This window comes from Galleria mellonella, unplaced genomic scaffold (assembly GCF_026898425.1).
Source record: "Galleria mellonella isolate WM207_F2 unplaced genomic scaffold, CSIRO_AGI_GalMel_v1 utg132, whole genome shotgun sequence".
Taxonomy (NCBI): domain Eukaryota; kingdom Metazoa; phylum Arthropoda; class Insecta; order Lepidoptera; family Pyralidae; genus Galleria; species Galleria mellonella.
Window position 1 is genome coordinate 5,102,923 of NW_026441989.1, and position 21,168 is coordinate 5,124,090.

General features: G+C 33.3%; 1 protein-coding gene across 4 annotated transcripts in view; it reads right to left on the reverse strand.

Moving 5' to 3' along the window:
* The window catches only part of LOC113518530 (protein grainyhead), a 139,382-nt gene extending 121,068 nt beyond the window's left edge, over nt 1–18,314 (reverse strand). For 3 of the 4 annotated variants that reach the window (XM_026903507.3, XM_026903506.3, XM_026903505.3), the window contains exons 1-2: nt 16,326–16,417; nt 15,342–15,977 (exon numbers count right to left, since the gene is read on the reverse strand). In XM_026903507.3, the coding sequence (XP_026759308.3) occupies nt 15,342–15,977; nt 16,326–16,402 (713 nt within the window). In that variant the 5' untranslated portion in view covers nt 16,403–16,417. Of the gene's footprint in view, nt 1–15,341; nt 15,978–16,325; nt 16,418–18,065 lie in introns of those variants that run through there. The other variant, XM_052901367.1, reaches the window with a different exon arrangement.
* Nucleotides 18,315–21,168: the final 2,854 nt, after the last annotated feature.

Here is a 21,168-nt window from a genome sequence, read left to right on the forward strand (position 1 = left end):
TCCATAAGATAACTACGAATATGATACGAGTATGTTTCATCTCTGACTAAATCGAATTAGATTTTCATTCAAGAGTAAATCGATAATTACTCTAACACTATTACAATATTTCTTATGCGACTTAAATATTACCTAATCTGTCAAATACTTATACGAGTATGATCATATTTAAAACAAAATTACACGGCTTTGTGTTATTTCTTAACCTAATCTTTTGATTCGTTAATTTCTTGAAATTACTATTTTATACACCATCATAAACTAAAATTATAATATTTTTGACTTAAAGGTATTAGAAAATTAGTTCATATGGTCGTTACAATGAAAATTTCTTTATCGAATTAAAATTTTAGAGATGAGTGCAGAGAAATGACACCTCAAAATCAAACTTGATATATTGTAAAGCTAGAAAATAATATTAAATGACTTTCCGGAGCTTTTACACTATGTTTTTATAATATTTTACAGTTTAATCATCCTATTAAATATTAGTTTGAATTTTAATCAAAATGGACATATGTAGCCAGATGATATAAGATTTCAAGGAAAAGACACGAAATAAATATTCGCCCGAGGCCATGAACTTCGTTACCTAGTGAAGTCACACGTAACAATACAAGTGTATTGTCATAATGCCAGCTTATTTATTTACACATTATTCCAACATTTTACAACTACGTACGACGGAGAGAGGTAACATAGACATACTATCATAATATAATGACTGTAACTGGCCATGTTTAAAAATTGAAAAGTCACACCTATCCTATAATGGATTTGTCAATTTACGCGTTTCTTTATAAGTTTACACAGTCAGAAAGCAGTTAGATAGAAGTAACGGTCGAGTGTCGTGTGCCTTATACGCTTGTGGTAGAAGAGAGGACCAAGAATGGGATACATTATTCAAGGGGATCATTTACATCGCAGTGCGACGGACGTGGCGGATTGTAACTCCTTGTACGTACTTCTGACTCGCACGGCACTCCACTTCACACAAAAAACCCACCATATTGCTCCTCGAAACATTTTTTATTATACGAGAAGAATTCACTTAATGATCGACGAAGACGACGCACATAGATTGATTGAATTAAAAGATAAGAAAAATTTGTGTTTATAAGCAAAATAATTAACAACGTTTAATTATAGATTTCTCGGAACTTAATCAATTCTTATTCCTATATTGAACATCCAAATCATAACTTCAATAATAATAATAATAATAATAAACAGATTTATTTCTCTTCACAATTCATTTCAATTCAAATAAATACCATACTACAATAAATTGTTGGGGAATCCATACAATAAAAGAAACACAATTATAGATATATACAATAAACGCACATTGTTAATTAGTAATATTTGTAAGGATGTACATACGAGTATAAGTTGATGAATATATTACGGATCTTACTAATGTAATAAAATTGTAACTAAACGATGTTTGTACATGGTTATTATAACATTTTAAAAAAATTAATATGAAAGTTCTTCATAAAACTAGATATATGCCAGATAGATGCCGAAACAATATTTTTTAGATAATTGTAAGCCTGCCTGTATATTTATTCCGGCATCCCGTAAAAACTACTGCACCAAATAAAATACGGGTTTCACAGATGTATTCCGGAAGATCTTATTAAAAAACAGATTATAAATTATTATTATTATTATCGTCTTATTTTAATAAACCATCTACTAGAAATCTCCTTCTATAATACACGTGTACAAAATAGCGGACAGAATTAGCTAGCTAATTAATACTAAACTAATAATAAATCTGAAATAAAATGTCGTTCCAAAGTCCTTCAAGAGTTACTTCCCATAATTCCAGTGTTAATTAACTGCATAACTGTATTGGCATCCAAAATCATTTGTAAGTGAGAGGTACGCCCTTGCGCCAGGTCTTTGCCACAATGTCACCGCAAATTCGGCCGATGTCCGTACACCCTGAACAAAGCATGCATACTCTACACTCAACCTTTAAGCTACCCAAATAGAGTTGGCAACAGAATATAAAGCCCTTGTAAACATTAACGAATGTAATTTACAATGTCCGGATTCACAATTTTTCGTCAAAAACAAAAACATGTTTGGCGAACATTCAATCAATCAAGTCGAGAGTAAATTGGCCATAAGATAATCATTTGTGAATAAATTATTTATGAAGTTCTTTTTTTATATTGTCGTAATAATTTTCTTGTAAATTATGTTTTTGGTTTCATATACGATTAATCATCTAAAAAATATACAGCTAACAAATTACTTATAATGCTTATTAGTTAATTACTAATAATTGTGGTTCCTAAATTATACTTAGACATAAATAGAAAATTACAAGCTAAAACTTTCATTAAAATTTGATTTATCGAAAATAATGAATCCGAGACCTTTGTCAAGCAACGATATCGTAGTATTGTCAATGAAAAGATTGTTATGAATATACAAATTAAATTAGCGTTGTCATTTGTTGCAGCGCCATTAAATTTATTACAGCGTAAACATATTTTTCTTGCTATGAATTGATTGAAATAAAAGTTTATTGGCAGGGAAGCATTACAACTATGTAACTCTGTGGATAATTTTTGTGACATAATCCTTACAGTAAAAAAGCGTTCTACCTAGAGCCCCAGACTCGATAAAAGAATCAAAACTTTTTCTCTGCCTTATATTATGTTGAGTAGAATAAAAATATTTATTTTATCATTTTTATCTATAATGATTAAATAATGTATAAATATAAAAAAAATAATATCTTCATCATTATCATATCAGCCATTAACCTTCCACGGCTGAACATAAGCCTCCCGCATAAAGGAGATTTGACCAGTAGTTACCGCGGTTGGCAGGCAGGTTGGCAACTGCAGCTAGGCTTTTGGTGATGTTTTAAGATGGACGTTGTTGCCCATCCCTCGACTATTAAGTTCCTTTAGTCACCGGTTACGACACGAACGAGAAAGGAAGGGACGACCCATTTTATGCCGTAACAATAATATATAAATATTATATATTAAGTAACATTATAAATACGGAAGTGTGTTTATTTAAAACCACACAAATTTAGATTAAAAACTAGTTTTAAAATATAATCAAATAAATAAGCAATTATTATTATTCCCTTTAACAAATATTTATTACTATTTACTATTAGACATAAATTATTTTGCATCGATATACGTTTTAAAACGAACGAATGTCTTAATATTTTATATCTACTAGAAAAATCCTCCTTATGACTATGTGCAAGTCATAGAAGTAATGTCTTTATTTGATATTTCTAGCTTTAGTAGTTTCAGATGTGAATTAATGAGTCAGTAAGTCAATATTTTTCTTTTTATGTAATAGTATAAATATTGTAATTTTATATATTATATTCTATATATAATTCTTATATTTTATATATATAAGAATTCTTTTAAATTCTAAAATTGTAATAACAATTTCTATCCCTCAACATAATAGATATTTTGTTTCTTCGCAAATTGTTGTCTTGTTCTTTTTTTTAGTCAAATTTTAAGTGTGACTCTTTAAAAAAATAACAAAATACTGATAGTGATTATGATTTAGTTCCGTAGAAAAATAACTCCTCCACAAAAATTAATATGAAATCAAAACAGAAATAAATCATATTGATATTTAAAGAATTCGTATAATTTATGAAAATATCATGTAATATACGCATAAAAATACTTAATAATTTAAAAATAGAATAAAAATACAGTCCCTTTTGCAATTACTTAAAAATCACCTTCATATTGATATCGTTCTCATATTGCATATGTTTGTTTAGATTACAGACTAATTAAAAATTTGATGTGAACCACATAATAATGGACTATATATAAAATATATTATTATTAAAATTTTAAATACTATACTCGTATAACAATGTAAAGACAAAAATTTTTATACTTAAAAAAAAACTTGTTTGGCTGTAATCTTAAAATTGGACTGAATTGTGATTATATGTACCCATATATTATTATAATAGCGAGTCGTATAACGAATCGAGTTAATAAAAACGAACATTCGTATACTAATATGGTAAAGCTAGCCTTGTTGACGTCTGTTTCTCTCAGTCCCACAACACTATACGAGGTTTTCCGTCCTCGTCACACTAATAAGCAGTACTAATACATACACAACAGACACTACACACACTATAACAATATATCAACGTGTGTATAAGCACGATGTCAATGTGATGAATAAACAGTTTCTCCGATTTTACGATTCAATGATTTTATAGATACCTATCTATGCAAATCTGTTAATGATTTTGAAATATTTGAGTGTTATTTTGAAAGAAATCTGAGTATTTTAGTGGAAAGTTATCAATTTGTTTATTAATCTTTAATAAAACAAAGTACTAAACTAACACGTAACAGACTCTACTGTCATTATCCGTGAATAAATGTGGTGGTAAAGTCTGTATAACTCGTTAATATTACCACAGTGTAAGGAGCTTCATAGTATTGCTATCTCACTTATTTCAGAGCTATTACTAGAATTATGCACATTTTATACCTCTTAATTTTAGTAGTACCGAGATGCTTTATATTAAATGGAAATTTATAGAAAGAAATGGCGTGTCTTGTTTATTTCGTTCTATAAGTGATCTGCAACTTGTTTGTTATTAACAATGATATATATAAACATTAACAATTCCAATAGCATAATTACTACAGCTGTAAAATTCAAATTTAAATACTTGTTATGTTTCCGTCAACGAATTAAATTAAAAACAAGATTTTAAAATAAAATTTACTAAAAAACAAAAAGCCACTAAAAGAACTTGAACAAAACAAATACTAGAACACATCAGAGAAGTCTAAACCTATCTAGTGTGTTCTAGCACTTGTTCTGTTTTGTTGTTCTTAATCTAAACTTCTTAACTTAACATTAAGATAACAATAAAATAAAATATTTTTACAAATGCAAACAAGCAATAATATAATGTTCTTAAAATTATTTCACCCGTACATAATAAATAAAATAAAAATTATTATAAAATATTATTAAAAATTATTATAAAATAAAAATTTATAGAGTAACAAATGGACGAGAGTTCGCATCTTGATTGAACTTACCTTTACAGTACAATACGGTAAATATTTAAATGCGTTAATTAATTTAAGATGATCGGACGATCGCAACGCGCCTCATCGAGGTTACTGGTGACCCGAGAGCTGATAGCTACTTTGCCCAAAAGACAAGTTTGGCAATTCAAAAAGGTAATGCTGCCAGTATCTTGGGTACGCTGCCTCGGTGTGGTGCGTTAAGAGATTACTTATAATTAGTATTATTATTTAAGAAATTGTATATCAACTTTAATTTATTGATGTACTTTGTTAATAAATTTCAATTAATTAGATATTTTAGAAAAATTCTAGATATAATTTAAAATCCAATAAGAGAGCGTAATTAATTGAGAATTTTTTCAAATTTAAGATGGCATAATAATTTATAGATGCTATAAATACAGATATAAATACTCTACAATAATGTTTCAGTATTGTAGATATATATTGAAGACTTTACTCATTAAAAACCTTTACTGTTTCACATAGCAACAAGTGAAACAAAAAGATATTACGCTTTCAAATTAGATATGACTTCTTCGATATCTCTATAACTTATATATTTATTTAATATTTTATTCACTTTATTTTATTGTAACAATTTCACATTTGATTGAAATGTCAAATAAAACTGCAAGAAATAGTTTCTAATAAATTAATTTTGATTATTAAAGTGTTTCACTTTGTTCTTTCGCGTTAGAATCTCAGTTTAAAAGAAAGTGGTATTAATTGTTATATTATTGTCTATTAGAATTTTTTTTTTATTTTATTTTGTTTACCTTCAATCAAAATACAGCAAACAGTTTAGTCAAGGGAACACTTTGCTATGATCCAAGTACCCTCTGAATATTTTACATTTATGTTTTGATCATTTACAGTCACGTCAAAGCTCATTGTGTATAACTAAGATGTTATAGACACTCATGACACAAGAGGATGCCGCACTCTCATGATAAGTATGTACTAAGTAACAGTAGTCAATTCGTCACCACGAGCTGTACATACCTAATCAACTGAGGCAACCTCTTCTTATGAAAGAAAACTTTTCTGGGAAATTTCTCGCCTCCTTATAGGTATACGACTTGGAATGGCTAGCCAAATAACGGTGTACCTGATGAACAATGGTAATCGCAGCCTATAGACATGCACCATAGACATATTGAACATAACAAAACACACTTCGTTACACATAATATCCGTATTTCGTAGTAATTAGACCCAGTAATTTAACTATCCAATTCCACACTTCAAACTGCAATACAACCTTGCAAGGATAATTACCTGACACAGGTGAAACCAGTGTGACCATTTGTGGCAGATTACTGCCATTTTGTCAAATTTCGCTCCTAAATATTCTCTGTAGCTGATCATGCTGGTGATTCACAAAAGTGCCAGGTTTTGACAGATTTAAAGGATTTCAACAAAATTCACATTACCCAAATTGAATTTTCAATAAAGACATCTTTTTCAAAAATAGAATTGGCAGGAATCTATCACAAATGGTCCCAATGGTTGAAACAGAAATGTCCAAGCAGATGACTTTGTACTTAGAAAATGAACTCTCTAGTGAAATCACCATGATACGAGGCAATATATTTTTATTACGCATCGCAAGTCAAACGCATTTGTTTCTATAAATACACAGACGGTCGTATACTTAGTTTATCATAATTGTAGCATGTCATATATATGTAATCAGAACTTGTCAAATAGCTCAAAAAACTATTTTATTTATAAAGCTCTACAAATTTCACTAAATAAAATATCAAAATATTTGTATACGATTTAAGATTTTCTTTCACAAAAATAACGTCTCTCAATTCCAACAAAATTAGTATATAATAAACATGGCATTAAATCCGATAACAAAAATATTATCAAAATTGATTTAGAATTCGTAGTGATTTCGCGTAACAAACATGAAAACCAGCCGACTCGAGAATCTCCTCCTTCTTAAAATGTATTGAAAATATTTATAAGAACAAACAGAAATAATGGCGATCCATCAGCTTCGAAAATAAATCTCTCAATGTTATTAACGCCACGGGAGGCTCCATACATTCTTACAAACTTACCTAAATCATGACCAAGCAATAAAGTAAATAGCACCAAACTCAACTCACAACTGTTTCCATACCATATATTGCATACATGAATACGTAGGTATTAAAATGTACTTGTAATAAATGATGGCTTTTTAATTATCGGATAAACCACAAACAAAGGACAGACAACGGAATCAACGTGTCCGGCTAGGAATATCTTGGGGGATTTTAATCACAAAGGTATCCCCGAACAAAAAAATACTCATCTCTTCTAAATTTTTAACTTCCCTTAAAGCCGACCATTCATTTTCAATCGTATTCCAATTTAATAGAAATTATTTTGAATTGACCGAGTATGCGGTGGCATAATAGCCGCCGATGCCCTACGATTCCGAACCTTGATATAAGATAATAAAACCTTATAATGAATATTCTCTTGTATATTCGTGGTCCTGGGGCAACAAAATTAAAAGGATAAAAAATTTACATCCATTTGCCTATGGACATGACATGATCAAGCAATAAATAATTTTATACTACTGGGTTATTGTAATAATAATAATAATTGAATGTGATTACAGGTACATTGACATTGACGACGATAATTTTTTTAATAAGTCCAACACGTCAACATAAGACGTGATTCAGTTCTACAATCAAGACGGTTCGTTATTCGGAAGCGTGTCACACGTACATTCAATATTGAACGTAATTGTATGTAACGAACATTTAATTTTTAGTTTCTATAAGAATATAAAATTTCAAATACAAACATCGTTTTTATTTATTAGGAGGATAACCTCCTGCGACTACATATTTTCTGTAATATTATATAGTCAGCATAGAAGAATAATGAAAATTCGTTAACACTGAATAAATTTTAATTATGCTTTTTTCAATTGATAGGATTTACTCTCGTGTTGGTTCCATATTAGATTTTTTAAGTTTTCGATATTACAAAAATATTAATATTAAATTTATTACACTGTAAAGATTTGATAAACAAATAATATAAAATTTGTTAAAATATATATATTATACATAAACATTTTTAAACTGGACCTATATCCACACTATTCTTACTCTGAAAGAAATTTTATCCCCCGCCGAGATATCTGTCGGTCGCTGCCTCGTTCGAAGCCTAAAGTAACGTGTACACACGACAAACGTACCTGTGTGTGTGTTACTGTCAGTGTGAGCCGTGCGCCCGCGCCAGTACCTACAGCCTCCATGTGATGGGAAGTGAACCTGAACCCTTTACGCAGAGAAACCGTTTTTTATTTGCGCTCGGACAGCGGCATCAGGTAGAAAGGATGATCGTTAATTTTTAGAGGACACAGTGAACTTTGTTTAAACACACGGTCACTGTTGACTCGCGCATCTGAATGATCTTCGAAGTTTCAATAACAACTCGGGCGTGAACTGTAAGCGTCCTCTCTTATTGTCCTTAGAAGTATATTAACTACAAATAGAAAAACAAACGCGCTTGATTTAGATAATCATATCCATGACTTACAATAAATTCTATATATCACACATATACAACCACAATCATAAAAATAAAGTTTATATTAACAGACTTATTAAATAACCAATACTTAGATTTTAGTCAATTTTCTTAACTGAAGTTGTTTGATGAACTGATGATAATAGGATAAAAAATTACTCATACTTTAACTTATTACAAAAAAAAAATTCCACGACTAAATGCATAAATTTACTTTTTTATAATTAAATATATTAAAAGTAAGTAGCTTTAAATTTAAATCAATTTGCCGTTAACTCTCCACAGCTGAACACAAGTCTTCCTCATAAGGGGAGTGTTGCCAGTAGTTGCCATGATTAGTAGACGGGTTGACAACCGCAGTTAGACTTTTAGAGATGTTTTAAGAGGGATGCTGCTGTCCATCTATCTACCATTAACTTCCTTTATTCACCTCTTACGATACTCACAGAAGAGCAAAAGGTGGCTTATTCTATGCCGGGACCACACGGTCGGTTTATGTATGTAAAATTCCCGTATTCGTTTACACTAATATCCAAAACCATTCTACCGAATTTGATGACTTTTTTTAAGTGTGTATTGTTTGCTCCAAGTTGAGAGATAGGATACTATTTATCTTTATAAGAAAAAATGGACCCGGTAGATGATAGTAAAAGACAAAACAACGTTTTCCGAGCTAGTTAGTTGTTTATACAAGTTTTTATTGTTGTTAAAGGATGACTTATATTGCAAACTAAACGTTATAAAATCAAAAGTCAATTTTCACAAACATCGAAACCAATTACGAAAATACGGAAGTTTTTTAATCCACAAACTTTCAATTGATATACATGGGAAATGTCAGCTAAAGTTTGTAGATAATTCTGTGTATGCACAGAATTAGGCAAAGTTGAAATATTGTCAAAATTAAATAACCAATAGTCACACAAAAAAAACCTATAAATTTAAGTCGAATTTATAAACTTTTTCACTCTTAGTATATAATAATCATTACATTTTATTACATTACCAGTGTAATAGGATGCCATTAACATGTATATTAATGAATATGAATAGACATAGGTAATATGCATACCGATCCGATATCTATATATTGGGTTTCTCTGGACATAGATTGCGGAAACTGGTCATCACCCATTTCGATATCGCCTATATCCGTTAAATATATATTTTCGAATATATTAAGTCTGTTAACATTTTATTGCTATAACATATTCGTTATTGGACCAATATATAGTTAATATTGTAACTAAAAGATTACTAGATTTTGCTATATATTATTCATCTCTAATATTAAACAGTATAACTTACATATTTCTATGTATGGAAAGACTAAGTAGATCCATACATGTCCACTTAAAATAGTAGTTATTTTTAATAATAAATAACGGACTTTACTTTTACTATTAAAATATTTTTTTATATAAAAGTATAGTAAGAAGTACATAATTATTATAAATAATGGGAAGCATCATTTTCAGTTTATTTAACACCTGCCAAAGCCCGGCTTGCCCTTTGATCGTAGCTAGTTTTTTACTGTCGCTAGTTATGCAAACGTTTGTAGCGGTTGACGTCACCAATGGATTAACTCCCACTGCGCGCTCACGGGAGTAACGCGAGAGCCCGTTGATGTCTTTTGCTAAGAGCTTTAATGCCTCCCGCTTTCACAAGTTTATTGACCCTGCCCCTTCGGATTTTTCAATACTTACGTAATATTCAACATATGAATACAACCCGAAAAACGTAGAACCTCATCGAAATTGATCATAAAATTGTTTTGGTTATAATATAGTCTCTAAAATATGTCTCGAGAACAAATCGAAAACACCAGCAAAATGTTTAAAGATATTTTTAAATTTTCGGTCCGATAGCGTCGCAAACGATATGACATCTCAAAACAAAACACTAAAGCCGAAGTTGACCAATAAAAAATATACGTAACTGTTATGATTTCCAAAAAAAGCGGTTACCAAATAATTATATTAAATAATGATTGGGACGAGATCCCAAGCGATGGTAAGCTCATCTCGAGGGCTAGCCGCAACGAGCGCGCGGCAATAAAATAAGGCTATGGCGAGAGAGAGGGGGCGAGTGCGAGACGTTGGGGGGCGCGCCCGTCGCCTGTAATAGCGTCGCAAATCACAGGCAACAGCGGTTAACGGTCGCTTTAATACGCTTTAATAGTATGTTGATTCGGGCATGTGAAAGCAATGTCGAATGGAAGAATGATAGAATATGTATAAAATAAAATATGTCGATACAAAGGACAACCAAAACTAACCTCATGATTAAACAGACAATGTGCTGTTCTCAGGGAGGAGTCAAAATTGTGTAGAACTTTCTGCTTACGTTCTGTATGCCTATCCCGAAAGAGACCTGGCGTGAATATGATATATAAAGAAATACTTAAAAAGCAACTGTACAAAAAAGAACTATTAGGGAAAACAAATAATTATAATATATTTCGGAAAACTTTAGCAATATATTTATATTTTAATATAGCATATTTTGCCAAGGTAGAAAACGGTATCCTACTCGATGTAATGTTTATTAATTTATTTATAGTTTATCATATTTCTTGATGATATCGCGGATCGCTTGAATCATGTGCCGCATTGCAACAAAAAAATCATCATTAAAGTGTTGGAGGCGCGGCGGCGGCGGCGGCGGCGGCGCGGTGCGCGCAGCGTCCGAGGCTGCAGCCTCACTGTGTCCTAAACGATTCAGCCGAGTTTTTATCACTTACCTACCAATCCATATACAGTTTATTTATTCGGACCGCTAAAAGCTTCCCCATTAAAGTACACGTATTAACAACTACACAAGTACACTACTATTCAACAAGTCAACGAGAAAAAATCTCAGTTTTTTTAGAAAATTTTGATAATTCATGATTATCATATTTATTTTGGTACCATTCTCGCAATTAAGACTAATCTTTAACGAGACACATTTATTAGAAAACCGTCAAGAGTATACAATGTATTCATATAAAAAAACCGAACATAAGTAGGTGTATATACCTAAATAACTTAACTCTTCTCTTACTTCGAAAGTCGGATAAAAATAAAAATTAACATAACGAAACAAAAATCACTCTTGGTAAAATTGCTCATTTATTTGTAAATATGAAAGTTTATCAAGATTTGGATTCTTAGCACACCTTCGCGTCCCAATGGATTTACGAATTTGTATTAGGTTTAATAGATATATGGACCATTTCCTAAATTAAAATATGTGACCTTATTATCTCAATTCAAGCAGGCAATGCTGCGAGATATAACTAGTACGTAATAATGAAGACAATATTTCACAACGAATATCAAAAAACATTAGGAAATACTACACCAGCGCATTATACCATTCCTAATCAAGACGCCATTCTCACGCACGATATCGCTTCAAATTGACGACCTTCTCGTTTTTTAAAGACCATTTGCTTAATATATTCAGAAACAGGCCGTTGGAACAGATAACATATCTATAATTTATAGATTAGGTAGTGGATACAACAGATTGTAGTAAATGAATTTACTGGTGAGCCGAGACTAAGGCGGATTTTACGAGCATGTATTAAGTTCGAATAGGTAGGAATATCTTGAGTTGACTTGCATACGAGTGTATTAACTTATTGTATTCAAATAATTGTTTAATGTATTAAAACATGTGATTAAAATACACTCTAAATACTTTTATATAGTTATAAACAAAATATTTAATTAAAATAATAAATAATATATATTCATAATTAGTTACTCCCAGCTTTTTCCGTGATTATTAGCTTTCTTTCTTTTACTTTCTTTAAAAATATTTTTATAGGATAATGAGTAAAATAGAAAAAAAAAATAACTGACTGCTTAGCTCTCTGTGGAAAATATTATTACGTTACATAGTTGTACAGTGCATGATTCCTATTTTGCGATTTATTTTTATTTTCATAAATTGTAAAGTAAAAGAATAATTCTTGCCAACTAGTTGGAGCCTTCTACCACTTCAAGACATAAAAGTTCTAAGGAGAACTTTCTAAATAAACTTCGAATTATGATCTCAAACAATGATTCAAATAATAAAATTTTCCGTGAGGAAGAAGTACTTTTTTACCTAAATTTAAAAAATAAAATAAAAAATAAAAAAAAAGATTGTTACTACAAACATTATAAGGATAGTAGTTTAATAGTAAATTTCTGGAAACTTTCCAAGTATCAAAACTCAATTCTTCACATTTATAACTAGTTGTGAAACAATAGTGCGTGACGAGCAAAAACACACACTGATTTGTGTTCAATATCTATTATAACTATTGATCAAAATGTAAGATATAATTATCTGTAGTGTGCCACAGCCGGCATTATCTAAATAAATACGAGAATACGCATCCATTTGAATAGAAGCTGCTCGTGAAACTCGTCTGGGCTGGTAAACAGACGTAACTAATTTTACTACACTACGTAGACGTACATCGTCAACGTCATACGATTTGAATGACACGCACATGGTTACTTTTTGCGGAGCGATTCGATTTGTTACATTACGGTTGATTTGCTGGTGTACACGTTTGTAAAGTGGTGATTTCAAAAAACATATAATCAAAATAATACCTGACATATCCATATAAAAAAAGGTTTGTCAATAGAGATAACCATTGAACCTAAGAGCATTATTTTCTAGGTAACATAACATACGTAGAATATACCACAAGGAAAATCATACATCATAAATTGTAGAGCGTTTCGACCAAACAGTTCCGTTAAAAGCCACAAAATATGTTATTATCTCAAAATACCTATACTAAATAACATTAACGTTGAAACGATACGTTTCAAAACTCGAGAACGTTTTATGATGATAGCGAACCAATATATAAGTTTTATAATGGGCGACTACATCACACCATTGAAATGCGATCGAATGGTGTGTGCGGGCTGGTCGGTGTCCCTAGACAAAGAATATATATATTGATATCGCCAGTAGAAGTGTTCAAACCAAATATATAGATTTGACGCAGAACGTAAAATCTCCTTTATATTATGAAACTGGTTTAAATTTTGAATTTTAATTTTGGAAGTTTCATTGTAGTTTCATGATACTAGAAAACATTACGAATAGCCGTTTACATGTGAATCTACTGAAGTTTTATTGTCCAAAACTTGCTACATACCATATTTGTAGTGTAAATTGGATTTAAGCTTTTAAAGTTAACTTAAATAGCCATATGACATTTTCATATAAATTGACCATTCCTACTATTAGCGGTATTGCTAAAAGAATTAATTTACTTTGTCTAGAGGACCTGGGCGTCTGGCAACGAGCGAGCCGGGTGGACGCGGCGTTGTTGCCGGCGTAAGGCTCAGTCCGCGGGCACAGCTCTCGCGGCAAGTTCAAGGTGACCGCGTCGCTCCGCCCACATGCGCCGCACTCCTAACGCGCACAACCGTTACACTACCAGTGGACCACCGATCCCCACAAATACCTCATTCCTTAAACACACTGGTAAACCCACAAATAATCCATTCCTTTAATGACAATAGTCTGCAGTTCTTTCTAGATAAAAATTACTGAATTTCAGACGCTACCCACTAATGACTACATACGAATCGTCTAACCCCAAAAATCAATTCCATCCAACTAGTTGCATTTAAACCTGGTTATTTTCGTATGGTATGATGACGAAATAAGAATAATGTGTTACTACCATTCATCCTAATAATATCATAAGAAGCGACTTCGGTAACAAAGCACAATACGAGTAAAAACCAGTGCAAAAGAAGCAAACAATAGTAAATACATCACCCAACTTTAAGTTCCGACAATATAGTACCTATCCTAAACATGATGGAAGATAAACAACAACATATAAAAAATATGCTTAAGGATGTCCGTGGTGTTTTTAACCTGTCTGGGTGAGATGAGGGTGATAAAGAGTAAGGTCCATTTCTGATTGCGATTAGATTGAATCTATCCAACAAATCTATCTTCAACCGACGGATCAGTTGATAATTATTAGTCAAATGGACAAAGTTCGGAAAACTACGATAAATGTTTTTAACCAAAATACAACGAAGCATAAAAACGAAAAGACATATTAAACCACTGCTTGTTGCGTATCATTATAATAATAAAGTTTTTATTAATCCATTTATCTAAAATCGGCAAACCGTATTGACATTAGAACTGTCACATAGCTCAAGAACCAGTAGGTAAGGTTATCCAGTACCGACTTATCAAAACAAAAAGGAATACGTTGTTATATGTAGATGGATACCAATGACTCAAAATGTAAATGGAATAATGATTATTGTTATATAATTTAGTATACACTGTGAATGAAAACATTTAAATGATAAAAACACCATGTAATATATAATAATTGTTTCAATCCAAATTATTCCTGATTCACTATATACATATTATTCGTTAAAATATTGGTATTTCCGACATTTATCTACACCAAAGTGGAATTTTCCACTATACGAGTACGTATATAAAATCCGCAGACACCTGGCAACGACACTTAAAGCCAATAGTCCATAAATTATGAATTAATAAAATGCGAAACACCGATATTTTTAAACTTAATATCCTTAAAGGCGACGCGAATAAGTATATGAATAATATACATCAAATATATATTAACATGTTTTTACCTAATATATATATATATATATATATATATGATAAAATAATTTTAATAAGATAGGACATCGTTACCTGGATATTGGAATGACCTGCCCGAGCTCATCAACAACATGGTCAGCGATCACGACGACCGCCTGTCCTGGGGGTCCCACCACAACGGACACGCCACCATCGACTAGTTGCCCCCCTCCGCTGACTAACTGCCCATCATCCAATTGTCCACTAATCATCTCCACCCTCTTTTGATCTGGTGTCGTCGTATATATTACTGTCTGTTTGTCATCTTCATATATAAGATCTATCGGTGTCTTCTCGTCAATGGACTCCATACCCTGATCATATACATCCGGCTGTACAGGTACTTTGTTATCGGGGGCATACGCAGCTAGCTCATGAGGTGAATGGCGGTAAGTGTGTGCGTCCGGGGGATAGCCGTCATCTGAATCCATCTCCACTTTGTGTGGGTAGTAGTCGTGAGCAGGCTGAACGGGTGTCATGGTGGCGAGTACGGCATGCGCGGGCGCCGGTGACCGCGGCGCTGAACTTGGCGAAGCGCCTGCTTTTGGGGTGCGCGCGCGGTCGTCGCACGCGGGCTGCGGCGACGCGGACATGACGCCGCGTTTCAGCGTTATCGGTGACGTCTTCGTGCGGGCGGAGGCTCCACACAGGAGCACCCCGCTCAACACTCGACTTCGCCGACTTGTATATCTGAAACAGTTGTTTTGTATCTTCGGTTTACTTCTATTTATCTTAATTAATTTAAAATCGTTTATATTAAATTCGAATACAGTATTAAATCTATGAATTGATGTGCTCGTTTGTTATAGTAAAAACTTACAAAATGTAAACTAAATACAAACAGTAATGGAAATTATATCTACTAATAACTAAGTAACCTCATCAATGATGTATTTAACAATATTAAATAGATTTAGCTAACGACATTATTGCTCTACGTGCATAGTACCCATGCACAAACTCACACAAATACACCAAGGACGACGCAGTAACAGCTGATTTAAGTCCAGTTAGAAAAGAACGAGTATAAAGTGGCACCTGATCGGCGAGAAGTGGCCGAACTTGTTCAGGAGCAACCCTGCCACGGCGCCCAGAGACGAACCACTGAACGGCATAAACTGGTAACTTTTGTATTCACGTGCCTGTCAAACCAGTCCCAAAAATACATAGATAGGAAAACGCGAGTATGAATGTGGTTTCAAATATAACTAGAATAAATATACAAATTGATATTTAATGTCTAATCCATTCATTCATTCAATCCAAGCGCTTCAGTGTTAATTTAGTAAACACTACCAACTATAGTGAAAATAAATGCTCAATTAATGTATTGTGTATTACCTAATAACGAGGTAGGCTTCAATACATCGATATATTTAAATGGAAAATGTACAAATTGTATATCAAGAGGAAAATATATAATACTGCTAAAAGTAACTTTAGATGGCGACGCAGGCATCCGTTCTCAATCCATAAAAAAACAAAATGAACTTGCATTATTGCTTCAGAAGCCATACTGAGAGACCGCTTTTCGATCCATTGCTACGGAGGCTGTCTCTAAAGAGGAACAAAGATAGAAGATGCTAAATAACATAAGCTCAAGTGAGAGATACACCAGTAACTCAACTTCTTACATTAGTCCTGTGTACATTCAAGAATTTCATGTTGTGAATACTGTAACGACGTATGTCTGTCTGTATTGAAATAGAGGTAGGATGTTTTAATCTGCAAGGAAATCACTATAGTTACATAGTATTTATAATAAAATACTTGAAAGGTATCTAAAAGTGTACACGGATACACACTCGTGGTTCCTTAAATAAAATTTCTGAACTGTTAACATCCAATTAGATTGTGCTTTGTCCAAGAATATGTTGCTACTTTTGAATTGCAATACTCGTATAAGTCCCCGTAGACTTCAAAATTTAATACAACACAATTTGTGCCTTTTGAGAAAAAAATAACTTGAATTAGTAATAGAATTTTAAGTAAAAATTATTATGATTTGACTAACAATGAGATAAGACTACGCAAATATAACAAATGTCCTTCTGCAGATACTGAATTCATAATATATTTCATCATTAAAGAATGCAGATGACATCTTTGTTAACTATAAGTCTGAAAGCACCATTCCTTCTTTCCAAGAGGAAAAAATAAAATTACAAAAAGGCTCTGCTACAGAGCCATTAGTGTGCGCTCACACCGCACACATCGACATATGAAGCTTGCTGAACACATCGACACTGCTGGCACAACACGCAAAGAATAGCCTATGTGTGCTAAGACATTATAGTATGTGTTTAAAAGACACACATGTTTACAGTTCCCACATACATAACATTTCTGGTCGTTTTTCATTTTGCTTGAAGAAGAACACTAATCACATCAATACGGATAAAACATATTTATTATAATAGATACTGATTGGTGTTATGAGAAGTAAAATTAAACGTCAGAAATCTACAGCACGAAAAGACCTCTCCTCGAACACGGCTTTGCAGTCGTAACACAAACAATGTAAAAAGTTTCCTATTAGAGGAAACAAACGAGCACGTCATTCCACTAGCACTAAGGTCGGGGGCGGCCGGCGGCGGCGAGGGCGTCCTGGGGCAGACCGTCACGCACGCGCGTCAAACTAGTCTAATGACGTCACAGCCAGCCCGGCGAAATTACAAAACCGGCCGGGCGGCATAACCGACTGCGCCAGCAAGCAGCGCAGCGCAGTGGCGGACGCGCTGCCGGCCGACCCCGACGCGCCACCGGCGTTTCACATACCGTGGGCGGCGTCACGACGCTCTGCACGGCGCAGGCCAGTGCGCGGGCGCGGGTACTCGAGCACGCAGCGAGCGGCGCTACGGAGCGCGGGCGCAGGTGCTCTGAGCGCAGCAGCCTCCGCGCGCCGGCGCCGCCGCCCTCCGCGCCTCCCCGCGTCGCCCGCGCCTTCTCTCACACGCACCAAAACGACGAATTTATCTTCCGTACATGCTGGCCCTCCTACCCGAGGACGTTGCCCAGGGTGTCTCAGCGTATTATAGAATTTTTTAACAAGTTCAATAAGTTCAGAAACAGATAATTATCGTAGATACTTAAACTACACACATTACCTACTTAACTTTTATATTAAAAATAATAAATATACTTATCTTTTTGAAGTCGTATTTACTTGCCTTATAATAAATTATAACCTAACCAGGAGTTTTGTTTAAATAGGTAAGACTCAATAATGAATATTACTGATAACGTTTAATCTTCAGTCATCTCGCTTGACCTCATATATCTACCTAATTGAAGGAAAAAGATTGTGAAGTGTCTACATTAGTATTCGCATTTTTTATTAGCTTCGTTTGTTTCGGTTTTTTATTGAACATTGTATGCGCTGAGGTCATATAATAGCCATACTGGAGACCGACGGTGGCGGCGCGCGGCGTAGCCCGAGGCGACGAATGCCGCCGCCCGCGCCTCGACCGTCACCAAAAGCCACGAGAGGCGCGCTGCCGCCGCCGTCACCGCCACCGCCACCGCCACGCTCGCAGCCGCGCTAACGACAACGTCGCTCTGAGCAGCTGTTACAAAACAGCGACCCGCGACGCGATGGAATTGCCCAACTTTACGCAACTTCCCTTATTGGACTTGCAACAAGATATCGATTTTATATTATAACTAGCTGTTAATCCGGATTTATTCACGCAACCCCAATCCTGTAAAAAGCAATAAATTTATATTTCTTAGTGAAGTGCAGATGCTTCGCATTTTCTTTATGTTTCGCGTACTTCGAATAATATTTCTCTAAAAACCCCTTGACACACCTCTATGCACTATATCAAAGCCTATTCCATTAGGCTGTGCGTCTATAGAACTCGCTACAACCCCCTATACGAAGTGCCCAGTCCATAGCTAATATTCTTAATCTTCTGTAATATTTTACTAGGTTCGCCATATTTCCTGGTATGTACTATATATATATATATATATATATATATATATATATATATATATATATATATATATATATATATATGTGTGTGTGTGTGTGTGTATGTTTTCATATTTTTGTACAATGTAGGTTTTTGTATTTTATGCACGTAAACATTATTAATTCACTCTTGCACCACCTACCCCACTTCTATCTGTTCTCCTTTAATCAAAAGCTGTCTGTAAGAGATTGTCATAGTGATAAGATCGCCTTTTGTACCTTTATGTATATATTTTATCTGCACTTTATGCATTTCACTTGAATTTTCTAATTGTCATTATATATTTTTATGTTTTTAATTCAATAAAGAGTTAAATAAATAAAATCTAATATTACAGACTACATACATAAAATTACATTTCTTTAAAAATACAAGTCGAATAGCTTTTTATTAATGAAATAATTTTTTTAACTGGCTCAGATATTACAGACATTACGTTCTATTAATATGAGAAACGATGGATGAATTATTAACAATAGAGACTAATGGCCGCATTAATAGCAAATCCTATCAGGACGACCTCCACATGGTCTCCCTAAGAAAACCTCGTTGTTAATTGATGGAAAATTTATCAAAATCTGCTAATTGATTAGACTTCATCCTTACCTATAACCCCTTATTTAAATTACCGTTGACGTTTACCCTCATCGTTAGTCTGATATCAATCGGACAAGCTATATTTATTATTAGCAATGGAGACTAGATTCCTCATTATTAACAAAAGGGAAACAAAATGTGCTACTAGTTTGAAGTCTTTAAATTCCCCAAAGTTTTTAAACTAGTAGTCCATACCCCAATGTATCTATGCCATATTTAATACCACTCACCTCCTCTTGGCTGTTAGCGTCTTCCGATCCTTTCTGCTGCTTTTTTTGCACACCCAAAACTGACTAAATACAACAACAACAACCTTACAGGCCCTTTCTCTGTTAACCATGGCATTCATCACGGCCAGCAAAAAGAGATCCTTTCCAACTGCTACAGAAGACGCTGTTCTTTCGCAACATACACAACATAACCATACTTGTGATAGTCAATGTATAACAATATGTTTTAAAGCTAAAAAATTTCTTTAAGGTTACTGCTGATTGCTTGGGTACCTAGAAAGCTACCGCATTACTCTAAATAGCGATAAAAATGTGTTGACCAAGATATATGCCAGTCTTCTGGTCGCCATTCTACAAGCCGGTGTAATGACTATTTGAACAGACCTCCATATATACAGCAAATAATATACGTGGGATCTATATTTTTTGCCGAATTGAGATACTGTAGCGTTTCAAACTCCATGATCGATATGAGAACATTTGTACATTTTTATAATATTTTCCATAACCGATACAAGTCAATATGATAGTAACAAAAAAAAAATCTAAAATTACACAAAGCTAGTATCGATTAAAAAAAACCGGTCAAATATGAGTTGAACTCAAACGACTAGGTTCCATACATAAATATATAAGTATGAGATAAAATCATTTTTATACAAAATGGACATCTAATAATTATTGTTATTAATATTAGAATTCGTAGTATCTCATTTTGGGTAATAATTGTGGTTAAAAACTGTACCGCATAGCTTTGTTTTAGAGGTTTTTTGATGATTTCTCAATATTATCAAAAAAAAGTCCTAGTTAAAAACGTCATTATATTTTTTTATCGTAATTATTTCAGATTTTTCGCTTCAGATACATCGGAGATAAAGAAGGGGAAATGGTTTGTTTTGCTTACTCTTCCAATCATAACGAAAAAACTACGCATCATAAAAATAAATAAAAATCAGTTTTGAAATATGCAAATGACACCCCCATATAATACCCTTATTGGGCTAATAGGTCAATTTTGATACCAATGCTATGTAAAACTATTTCAAAACGGACGTACGATTGAACGAACAAATTCAC